Here is a 12,768-nt window from a genome sequence, read left to right on the forward strand (position 1 = left end):
TGAAACTGTCTCTCGTTAGGATCGTCCCAGGAATGGAAGCCCGAGACAAATTTCTGCTGCAGAGGATCACTTCACTTACTGTACCAGGGTCAGAAATTACATTTACATGGATGCTTTACAGAGCTTATAGAGCTTTCACATGTGACTTTTTTTTTTCATATTTTGGACGGCTTCAGAATAAAAATAATAATAATAAAGGACATTTAATTTGAAGGTGTGTCCGAATTTTTTTCAGTTCCAAATGTGCCCTTACAATATTGCTGAGGTATCTTTAATTGTAGGGATGTTTTGGAAAGGTGTTGAACCTCTTTACAACACGGTAAGATCCAAATATTTATGGATATTCTTGTAAGTGAGATATCTCGCTGTTTCTCATTACTTTAGCCCCATTAGTCTTGAGTTTTAGCTTTAGTGCAAAATTGAATACGTACACCTTGGAATAATAAAGATGTCTCAGTTTATTAGGGAGATTTGTGTTAAGAGGGAAATCAAAAACATTTTTTTTTTGCTTTTAAAATCACACATCATTATTTAAAAAAATTATAAAAAATGAGCAATAATTCAAGTTCAGTGTTTGAACCCTACAAGCAGAGATCATTTGCTTATATTATTCCAAGACAACTCTCATACAGTACCTCAGGCTACAGTTCCTTTAAATAAATCTGTATGAAAAAAAAAATGATCCAGCAAACACACAGTACACGCAGTGGTACTTCTCACACACATTTGATGAGATGCTGCTCACGTGTGATTGATTGCATGAGTAATCTGGGCTCCCATGTGGGAAAACAGGTTGCCCCAAAACTGTCCATATGAACAGAGTGACTGACATAGGACATCATGTGCGATCACATGTGCATCACGTGTGTAGAATATGGGCAAATTCAACATAAAAGCGTAGCTGTGCGTAAAGTGCTGATGCGCACACGTTCGAGCGGAGACCTTCGAGTACTCCTTTAACAGTTCTCGTTGAACTTTCACTCAGAGTTGTCCAACAGGAAGAAGGAGAAGGGGACTGCTCGGACCTGTGAGCCGCGCGTCTCCACGGCTGCGCATGATACTGCGGCGCCGCGCCGTTCCGCGCCGCAACTCACCTTGAAGCGGAGGCTGAGCGCGTTTTTAGCGCAGGAGCGACGCAGCGGTAGCCAATCCACGCCCCTCGGCCCTCCCACGTCCACCAATGACATTCGAGCGGGGGCGGTGTCAACGAGCTAAATTCTGGGGTTTGGTTTTACGCCGGCGTCGCTATCTAAAGGCGCGTCGGGCCGCGTCGCGCTGGTGCAGGTGCAGAGAGCGCGCGAGAGAGAGAGTGCGAGAGAGAGAGAGAGAGCGCGTGAGAGAGAGAGAGAGAAGAGAGAGCGCGAGAGATAAGGATGCGAAAAGGAGAGAAGGGGAAGAAGAAGGGCGAGAATGAAGGGAAGCGCCGGAGGAAAGGGTGCAGGGCATGAGTGAAAGGATTTCAGCAGCTGCCAGTGCGTCAAGCATCCCGGGGAGCTCGTCTGTGAATGATTTATAGAAAAGGGGGCACTCTGAGATATGACGAGCTCTCCGACTGGCTGGCAATAGTACTATGATTTGGTATGTGGCCACTTTGATAGCAAGTGTGTTCAGCGCCCGAGGAACGGCCGCTCAAGGTGAGTTGAAGTGCAACGTTTGATGCCCTTCCACGTCCAAGTTACAATGTAACTGCTGTAACCCTTTGACTTTGATCTCGTCTTGTTTGTTTCTTTCTTTGCTTGCTTCTTTGTTTTGATTTGTTCAAGTTCTAATTCTTCTTGTAGGTATTCCTAAACAGCCCGCATGAGTCTCATTCTGAAGTTTCTGAGTCATACAAATGGACATGAAATCAGGTCATATCTGATTGAATATTAGAGAAGCGTTTGAGTAAAAACTGCTAAGAACATGTGACAGCCTTTGGCATGTAGTTCAACTGTTCCTGCACCTGTGCAGCATGCACCTGTTCTAACACCATGATGTCATTCAGTTGTAAGATGTGTTCGATCATGCATGATATCAAGAATGATAAAAAGCACACATCAGCTAGGGTAATTCTGTAAAATATCATCCTGATTATATTTCTAGTGCTTGGTATTAATATAATTAAGCCCGTTTTGATTGTTCTGTCATTTTCTTGATCACTACATTTAAATATAGTTGATAGAGATTATCAATTTAAATTTAAGCATTTTAAGTGTTTCTGTCTAAGTGCATGCTGTTTTCTAGGTGGTATTTCAGAACCAGAAGTGATGCAGTGGGTTTTATCGTGATGTACCAGTGGACTCATATAGCCCTGCTGTTACAAATTTGTCCACCAGGTGGCTAAACTATTGCAGATGATGACTAGGTCTGAAAGGCTCAAATTAATCTGTTCTTACATTAAACATTAAACACGTTGGAAGGGACATCTAGTTCAACTTGTTTATTATGCATTTGCTACCATGAATAAAGAAATAATGAAGTTTTATTGCCTCAGCTGACCTGACGTGTCACTTCATCTCCAACTAAGGGAAGTCTCTCGCTGTGCAGTGCTGTGCTGTGCCGGCCACGCACGGTGTTGCATATGCTTCACATTCCCCTCCTGTGTGACCAGATGAAACTGCCACCTTCTGCTCTTATACCGTTGCCTCAAGCTGTCTTCTGGCAAACACAGCTCGCCGGCTATAGACCTGGGCATATGCCAGAGCTTGGGTCTCAGTTTTGCTTTGCTGCTTTTTCTTTTTTTGCTCAGTCGACACAAAAGCAGCAGAGCAGCCTTCTCTTTCTCATAGAGCTGATGAGTTGGTCGGGATGAGGTCTGCTAACTGGGGCCCGGAGGCTGAAAGATAGCAGACTGCTCTGTACTTGTTGAAGCATCTCACGGCTTCCCTGAGGGAACAGAGAATCTTTAACCATTATAGGAACATATGCCCACTAACGTCTGCTTCTTTTAAACTGATTATGACTAATCTGTATGCCCGAGTGAATGCCTCTCTGGTGATGCTATAATACCCGGGATCCAGACATGATGCTCTAAGAGACAAGCACATTTTTAGTGGCAAGCTGTATTTGGAGCAGTTTTGATTATACTGATGTTGCACACTGCAGCTGATTTTGTCCAAATTAATTTCTTCCCTTGTGTATGGATCAATCTCCAAAGTCATGCATCTCCTTTGGCTTTTAATGTCTTGTAATTATGATTTATAATGTTAGCTCAACTCCAGCCAAATCACTTACAGCGAGTGTACCAAGCAAACAGTGGAACGTGGCTGACTTACTAATTGCGTTTAAAAGCTGCTGAATACTAACCGAAGAGAAAAATGCTTAGGCAGCCAATATCCAAACCATGTTGGATCCAGTGATGGTCGGTGGAGAAACCATATGGAATACATCTGAATTTAGTCATTTAATTAGGATATATTAATCCCTGTCTCACCTAGAGTTCTCGAATGTAGAACTCTCAGGGATACAGTATGTCATTGCTAAGGTCTACGTTTTGTGCTTTATGACACAACACTTATTTCTGACCAAGTAATTTGATCAGACAAGAGGCATTCCATGAGTGATGAATTAAGAGTACCGTATAACACCACTGGGATGTGTAACTATATGCATCACTCTGCTCCATAGGTGTTCTAATAATCATTAACCCCTGAACAAGGGCACTTCTTGGTGTGTGGACCAAGGGGTTTGGCATTTAACCCTGGAACAGTTAGTTAGCTTAGGCTATTCCAAAGAGGAATAATGAAGACATGACTGGACACAAAACTGGACGGCACAGTGGTGTAGTGGTAAGCACTGTCGCCTTGCACCTCCATGGTCCGGGTTCGATTCCCAGCCAGGCTCGATTCCCACCTCTGTGTGCATGGAGTTTGCCAGTTTTCCCTGTGCTTGGTAGGTTTCCTTCCACAATCCAAAGATATGCAGGTTGGGCTAATTGGTGTTCCCAAATTGCCTGTAGTGTGTGTGTGTGTGTGTGCCCTGCGATGGATTGGCACCCTGTCCAGGGTGTACCCCGCCTTGCGCCCTAGGTCTCCTGGGGTAGGCTCCAGGTCCCCGTGACCCTAAATACAGGATAAAGTGGTATATAAGATAAGATAAAAAGAAACCTTTATGAACTTCCTGTTTGGTTTATTTTCTTCACCTTTGCCTCTGTTAATTGCACTGTTGTTCACTAACTGTTGGTCACCAGCTTGACCAGTTCCACCTGTCGCACAAGGATGTGTGTTGGCGGAGCCATAAACTGATTAATTAATTAAACAAATCATCCCACTTTCTATGTTTAATATACCAATAGCAGAGTCATTTACTAATATTGACCAGAACCCAACACTGACCTAGCTGTGACCTGACAGTGATCAGGCTGTGGACCTGTGGACAATTTCAGTTTTTTTTCTCCAATGTTTTCTGGATGTCAAGTTCACATGGCGTAAAATACTACATTTTGTAAATTACTGCTGACTGAAGGACAGGGGTTAAAGAACCTTGTTTTTTCTAATATATGACCTGATTTTATGAGTGCCATGTGATTTTATTTTTATTTTTATGGCAAATCCTTTTTTTAGCAGGTGCTTTCAATCCCTATGTCTAGTCAAGGAGACCCAGTGCCCTGCACACCTAATCCAACTGATCAGCTAGTTGATTAGCTTGTCAGCCAGTTCCTTATGCATTGAAATATGCAGGACAGTAAGTTCCCAGTACTTAAGATCCCATGGCACAGAGTACCTTTTATATGGCCTTTCGCTTTCCTGTTTTCCTGTGTCGACTGAGTACCCTAGCAGTCTGTGAGCTATGCCTGGATTCCATTTCCTCACTCTCAGCACTTCAAAGGCCGTTTCCTGTCTCTGATACACTTTCTCCTGAGCCGTCTGTATCTTGTCTGCTGCCACAGCCCGAGAGAGAAGCATGTGTTCCAGCAAAGCCTCCCACAGGGACCGTGTGAAGCTTTGATTAATTTCACATACGGACATCTAAACTCTTTCATTTGTACTCCTGACTTCTCAATTTCTTTTAAAGTTATGACTTTTTTTCCCTCAAGGCTTTGAAAGTGTGTAAAGGTGCAGGTCAGGGCTTAGGCGCTAGTTCCGTACATTAGGCAATGTTGGAATCTTGCATGCTGTTAGAAGAGCATCTGTTCTGTCTTTGCTTGGATGTGTTCCAGTGTTTCTAAAATTACTTAAAAGGTGTCTCAAGTAGTTTTGGAGGGATGTAGTTGGGTCTGTTTTCTAGGGTAAGTTAAGGCAAAATCAAAATGGATATTTCACAGCTTCTTTCTTAGTGTCAGGGACACAAATATGACATCAATATAAAAATGACACATACAAAAAAAAAAAATCAATAGAGATATGTGATTCAGTCTATTTTACAGCATGCTGTTGTCTCTATTAGTCATAGTAAGTGATACCATTTTCAAACCCTAACCCTTAAAGTTATAAGCACACCATTCAGACATGGACCCACATATATATACTGCTCAAAAAAACAAACACTAAAGAAACACTTAGTCCTGGTTTGACTTAAACGCCTCTCATATGTGTATGCATGGTTCAAGTCAATCCGGGATCATTGGGATAATAATAAATTGAAGGCTTCTTTTAGGAACGTGAGTATGACTTGGTCTACTCGCAGCACTCACATTTCGGTACCAGTCCATGCATCATAGAAACCATGCTGTGCTCTGGAAGCTACACGCTTGACTGATACTGATGTTTTCAGTAAGTCTCTTTTTGGCTCAAGTATAAATCCACTTCTATAAAAACCATCAACCGACATGTCAGCCAACTGGTATGTGGTACAGCGCTGACTCAGGATCTCCTCCCACTTTCTGCAGCTTCTCTGTAATCGCAGCTTTCTCCTTCTGACTGGTAGCGGCAGGAGGAACCCGTATGCTTAAACACCACTAGATGTTGTTCTGAGTATAGACCCATTTCAGAGCACACCATGGGACTCGGTTAATTATTCATGACTTGCGCTGTTGTAGTAGTTAAGGTCAGTGGGCTGCTATATTTGTCTCTTCAGCATGTTAAAGCTCTCCTGTCATATGCAAGAACAAGCTGTACAGTATATCTGTATTATTTACTGTATGACTTATCTGTGAATTGAGGTTGTGCTTATATAACAACTGGACTAGCATGTTATATTTACAGGACAACCTCATAGAAATGCACTGCTATATCAGCTGTCGATTTAAAAAAAAAAAAAAAAAATTCCCATTTGTTTTTGTGTTTTGTTTGACGATGTGTGAAATTGGTGCCTTGCCACCCATGCATAGGTTCATGAAGAACTGTTCCTCCCAGATAAGGACCCCCTCCCCCCACCTTCAGCCTCCAGTGTGGCTTAAACTATGTATCTGCATAGCAGGTACTGGATTGGCTAGGTTTCATTAAATCTCAAGATCCACATACAATTTTTTTGGATTTCAGTCCATATTATCTCAGCCAACAGACCATCTTTAAACCAAAAAAAAGAGCAGCACAGATCGAAATAATGAATTTTGCTCAGATTCCTGATTAGCCAGGAATGGACATTTTTGCCCTTGTCGTATTCCAGTTATAGCCATACTAATGGTATTATTGGTAATAGTTTCTTTGGGCAGTTTTATAGCTAAAGCTTCTCTTTTTTGGTTTATGAATGGATATATGAGGACAGTTGCTGGTCAGTGTGCATGATCATAGAGATCCGTGACTCCGCCAGAGTATGAGGTCATTAAACCGGTGTGCCAATGCACATGGTGGTCTGTGACATTGTTGGCATGGTAAGAGCACAGAAAGTCCACATGATGATACTTGTGCAATATAAAGCATTTACCTGTCTAAATTTGTCCTTGATAGGTTTCTCAACGTATATACTAATAGAAATTAGGTCATTATCAGGATTCCTGGATTCTAGGGATCTCAGGCAGAACTACTGTTCAAAATTGAAAGGCAATATTTAAGTACAGTATTTGGTTCTTTGTCTGACTAGTAATAAGGTTTCTTTAATCTTTTCAAAGAATTGTCACACAGGACTCTTTAGTTTCATTATTGGTCCAAACCGACAAATGCAGCTTATATTTAACTATACCTTTTTTTTTTTAGTCGGATTATACGAATTAAATTGCAGAGCACAGTGATTAATTAATCTAACTGCTGCTAAATCATACTCAAGCATTCGAGAGTGGAAATTCATATTTTTGACGCATAACATTGGCGATACAGGAGACACCAGAGCACTATGGTATTCTCTGTTCTTAGTTATAAAAAAAAGACCAAATGCAAATGTGATTTAAAAAATTCATATACTTTTTATTCATATAAATAAAAAGTTGATCAAAGGGGAAAGGTAATATCATGTGAGAGATTACTTTCAACCTTTGACAGGTGAATTAGTGAACAAATAGAAAACTAAAAGGCTGGCCCAAAGTTTCCCGGTTGAGTATGAAAAGTGCAGGAAGTGCTGAATATTAACTCTCGGTCACATTAGACTTGGCTATTTTTACAGTTGCTTGGCTCACATCTTGGGAGGAAAAAAAACAAGTCTTTTTGAAAAATACACAAACAAATCACACCCACAAGAGCTTCTGTCTGGATGTACGTGGAGAATTTTGAACTGTATGCCAAGAAATACAGACTATGAAATGCTTTGCATTCCAATTTGTGAAGTCGTTTTATTTATTTATACTTTTTTTTTTTTTTTTAACTTGTCAATAGTAAAAGTAAAAGTCTATTTTTTTCCTGTACCGAAGCTTGCATCTGCATATATCTACACTTAGGTCTGCAGACAATGATAAATATCTTTGACTACATTGTAGACAGATTATTATGGACATAGTAATGTGGACATGGACTGCAAATGCTTCTGTAAATTTATCTAATTTGCCTGCTTAAAGACACTAGGTTTGATTGATACACCATGTGGACCTTGGCAGAGACGTCTGATATATTTCAAATGAATAAGTCAAAGAAAGAGTTCTTCCATAGGTATGTATGTATGTACAGTATGTATGGTGTTATATAACATATTGGGTCTGTCAGCATACAGTAATTTCACATAATTGCTGCAGTGTATAGACTTTGTGTTTAAATAGAAAGTAAATCATCATGTTTGTGGGTTTGAGGGCTGGATGGGCTTGTCAGGTGCGAGAGCTGTGATGGTAGACATGAGTAATAGAGAAGTGTGAAGGTGTTGCACATGCTGGAGTGGGCTGTCTGAGTGTGTAAGCGTGTGTGTATGTATGTATGTATGTATGTGTGTGTGTGTGTGTGTGTGTGAAGGAGGTCAGTATGACTCACAGAGGAAGAGGTCAACCTGCCCGGCTGGAGCGACGGAGGAATCCTAAGGGAAACTGATCAGAACTGATCTAGCTGAAAGGGCTCTGATAATCCCTGTTGTTTCTTTTATTGGTTTAACTCATCTGGAACAGACATCTGTTTGGCACTCAAGAACCTATCCATTCGGCCATATTAACCCCTGTTATTAGCCTTTGCGTCTATTTCCTTACATTGTGTTTCATGCATGCTGGGAATGATTAGGAAACATAAATTGAAGCATTATGTCAGTAATAACACTTGTTAGCTACTTGGGAGACTTTCACTAATCACCGCGGAATAAATAGAATGCTTGTTGTAGGGTTCCTGGAAGGCGAAACAGTGTCTTAGTGGTTAGCACCGTCGCCTTGCACCCCCAGGTTGGTGGGTTGAATTTTGCTGCGTTAATACATGCTCTCCCTGTGCTTGGTTGGTGGTCCTCTGGGTACTCTGGTTTCCTCCGTCAGTTTAAAGACAAGCTGGTATATTTTTTAAACAATAGCCTCGCAAAGAGAGTAGCCTTAGTACTGTAGGCTTCTGTTAGCTTATTAATTGAGTCAATAGACGTCAGTTTTCAATTCAGAGTTGATTCACAATTATTGTGCATGTGCACACTGTAATCAAAGCAAAAGGCTCCAAAGAAATATTAATATTAATGTATTTTTTGGCCATGCTGTCTGTTTCTTAATGACTGCATGGGAGTACAGTGGCAAGGCAAGTTATTCTAAGCCTTTGTAGAAGTTAAGGTGTAATGAAGAAGGTGTAAATTTATTATAAAAAGTAAAGCTTTTAAGTAGAAGTGAAGTAGAGATTATTTTTAGACCCTGTCAGCCTTAAATATATTAAGCAGACCTTGTCAGTAAATCATTTCAACCTATTGTTTTTGTTCCGTTTGGCGAGTCGTGCTGTATTCAAGAAGAATACGTACATACATACTATAAAACTGCAGACAGGGATTGTAATGCTCGAAATATTGATACACTTGCAGGACCTGCATACCTTTAGGTAGCTGATAACATTTTAATACGGTGGGGTTGATGATTAGTGTTTGGTAAAAAAAAAAAATTTCACATTATCCAACATAATTAGCCAGCTAGCTACTTTTTACGCTGGATATGCTCTGATAGGCTTCACGAGCAGGAATTTTTTGTTAAAATCTATGACCTTTTCTAGTAGGAGCCCTAATTCTGCAAACCTGTTGTAATATAGTTGTAATGACATTGCGATGACATTTACTGTCGGGACAACATTGTTTTTGGAAGTTTTTGATAAAATTACATTGTGATAAAGGTAAATAAAGGACCCAAAATAAGTGTTGCAAATACAACCTTATTTTTTTACCATAATAATTTCAACCTTTATTTGTAGCATTTATGCTAGCACACCCTTTAATTTTTCAAACGGTTAATTTTTGAGATGCATCTTAGCTCCAGAATTAATGTACTGCAATATGTTGTTCATGCAGCATCCAAACTGCACAACATTCAGTTTCAGTTTTCTAGTAATTTGAACTTTTCTGACAGCTTTCCAATTTAATATTTGAGTAAATTGTGTCGGATATTGTTTATGCTAACACGTTAGTATAATATTGAGTCGATAATATATAGCCTAACTAGGATAGTAGAATAATTTGCTTGTTAGTACTGTATTGTATTCCTGGTCATATTAGTAATATTCCTGGTTGACCAGTTACATCATAAAACAATTAATAAAGGAATTTCTTGATCATGATGAGCAGTGAAAACAAGAACAACTTTCTTAGTGCTGGGAGCTGGATATGAAAGCCGCCGCTACCGAGTTCACTCTCTGACTGCACGAAGGGAGTTTTTTTTGTGGTGTATGAAGAAATGCGAAAATTTCCGCGTAGGTTTTCAACGATTATTTTATTTTATTTTGCCCTTTTCCGCATTTCCCTATGTATGGCATGTAGGATCATGGGATATATCCGGTCCGCCGAAGCGTAAAATGAATGCGAAGAAAACGAACTAAAAGCGGTTTCCTTGCGTTTGTTGGGGTTTGAATGCCAGGAAAAAGCTGCATGCAACGTTTTTTTTTAATGCCGTATAAACGCGCAGCAGGACAAACGCACGTCACCAAAGCCCGTGTGAACACTCCCATTGACTCCTATGTGTAGAAAACACTGGCCGCTTGATCCGCGCTCACCGGACGCTACGAACGCAAGAAAAACGCTCGATTTTAACGCCCGTGTGAACAAGGCCTAAATAAGATCTCTTCATGTGTTTATGGTGTTATCTATGAGGCGCCGTATAGGGCTTAAATCAAACTTCACTTATGCACACACGCATGAAACACTTGCATACACATATATGAAACAGTGACACATACATATATACTACTAACTGCTCAAACAAGTACATATGAAATGCGCGCACACACACACACACCTACAGTATAAGACATGCACACATACACACAAACACTCCGCGCACGCACACACACACATAGTACATGATTCTCAGTGTAAACAGAAGTCGTTTCAGTTTAGTCGGACTTGTCGCTTCATTCTCCCTGAATGGCAGTAGCGGTTTGTAAACAGCCTGCTGTTGGACAGTTTAGAAGACGGAGTAGGACAGTATAATGATCATCACTGTTCAATCACATGGCGTATTCAGAACTATCCACATGATGTCTGAATATTGCAGTGGCAGAAAACGCGGGTAATGATTTGCAAAAAGAAAAATTGATGCACGGAATCTGTGGCTAATATGTCGAATCCTACATCAGAAGCAATTACTGTTTTGTGAAATGTGCTTTCCTCGCCTACACTAGTACGAACGATAACTAACTCTTTGGAATCCCACGTGACTTCCTCCGCTAAAACGGAAATTCAAACATTGCTTCGACTCTCCATACCACCCACTTTTGTGGTGATAATAAATAAATCACTCACTGTCTTTCAAATTTTGTCCAATAATAATAAATAATAATAAAAAAAAACTCTACTACTAATCAGGGAGAATGAATGGCAAGTCCATATACATTTAAATCACTAGACCCTACACCCTACTCCGTGTTCAGCGAATGTCTGTTAAGGGAACATTGCTCTACAAAATTCCACCATTTGGAACACCCTGAAACGTCACTTTCTCAAGGCGTTACCATAGTAACATAAGCACCTCGGATACCTGTTGCTGCTGCTGCGGAAATTTCACACTACGGAGATTAAATATTTATTAAAACAAAAACTGATACCGTTATAAAATATATAACGTATTGAAACGTTTATAACTTATAAATAAATTATTAGAATAATTTACAAGATGTACGGAGATGTATTTATTATTATTTATAATTTTTACGGATTACTAGCTTAATTAAGTGATTGTGTCATATTTATATGATGTCGTCCTCGTTAATAATTATAATAAATATATAAAAAAATGTCCATGTTCAATTTTTTCACGCTCCAGCGATACGTAATGACTTGATTTGTAATGGAAATTTTCATTCTGTTTTCCGCTAAAGTAAAGATACATTGTTCACTCGTTCCTTACACCGCTACAGATCCCTTTGTGTATGAGAGTTTATGTGTGTATGTGCGCACGTCTCATAGGTGTGTGTGTGCGCTAGTAAAGAAAATATTACAATGCAGCTTAGGATATATTATAATAAACAGAATGAGTAGCTCACCTCCCATATCTTCTAGTCTGAGTTGTTCGTTCTTTTGAATTTATTGCACCGCATAGCGTCTATAGGAGTCACGTTACAAAGGAAGTAACGACTCGGAGTAAAAGAGTCATTGAGAAAGAATCGCTCAATTCTGTTACCTGTACATAACCTACGGAGGTTTTGCGATGATTTGCGCATACGCGCCTAGTAGAAAATGAATAAATCAATCTCCGAGACTATTCGTTCTTCTGAGTCACGTTAAAGATTTGTTCAAAAATAACAAACGACTCAGACTAGAAGATATAAGAGGTGAGCTACTCATGTTTATTATAATATGTCCTTAGCTGCATTGTAATATTTTCATTACTGGAACTATAGCCAAAATTTGTGTATGTAGACGTATTGGGGGTCTTTTTATTGAAAACGCAACATTTTATTTTATTTCTGATCAAAAGAACGAAATTAACTAAATGACTCAAAAAAGATTCGTTCAATTTGATGATGAGATTCAAAGTACCGAGTCACTTAAACAATTCAAACCTCCCATCACTATTATGCAGTATGGCAGATTCTGATAAAAGAGTGTGTGTGAGTTCGCCAAGCGAGAGAGAGAGAGAGATATGATATATGTGTGATTTCATGAGCTCAGCATGGTTTTAAGCAGCATACTGACCTCCTCTTCCTCTCTCCCCGCCCCCTCGGCTGGCCCACTTCCTCCCGTGGCTCATCTTTCAGCTGTTCATTGATGCAGCGCACTCAGCTTCCTCCAACCCAGCTTCTTCACAGCCATTAAATATTCATGCTTTGGCCATGAGATACTCTAGTACAGTACTCCATCCTTCCTGTCCAGAAACCTTTCATTCATTCCCTCAACCGC

The 12,768-nt window shown here is 40.0% G+C and overlaps 1 protein-coding gene across 1 annotated transcript in view; it reads left to right on the top strand.

The window, feature by feature from the left end:
• The first annotated feature begins 1,378 nt into the window (after nucleotides 1-1,378).
• Nucleotides 1,379-12,768, top strand: part of igsf9bb (immunoglobulin superfamily, member 9Bb) — a 110,505-nt gene continuing 99,115 nt past the window's right edge. The window contains exon 1 of the mRNA XM_053477828.1: nucleotides 1,379-1,634. Within this exon, the coding sequence (XP_053333803.1) occupies nucleotides 1,571-1,634 (64 nt within the window). The 5' untranslated portion in view covers nucleotides 1,379-1,570. The remainder of the gene's footprint in view (nucleotides 1,635-12,768) is intronic.

The sequence above is a fragment of the Clarias gariepinus genome, chromosome 19 (assembly GCF_024256425.1).
Source record: "Clarias gariepinus isolate MV-2021 ecotype Netherlands chromosome 19, CGAR_prim_01v2, whole genome shotgun sequence".
NCBI classification, from domain to species: domain Eukaryota; kingdom Metazoa; phylum Chordata; class Actinopteri; order Siluriformes; family Clariidae; genus Clarias; species Clarias gariepinus.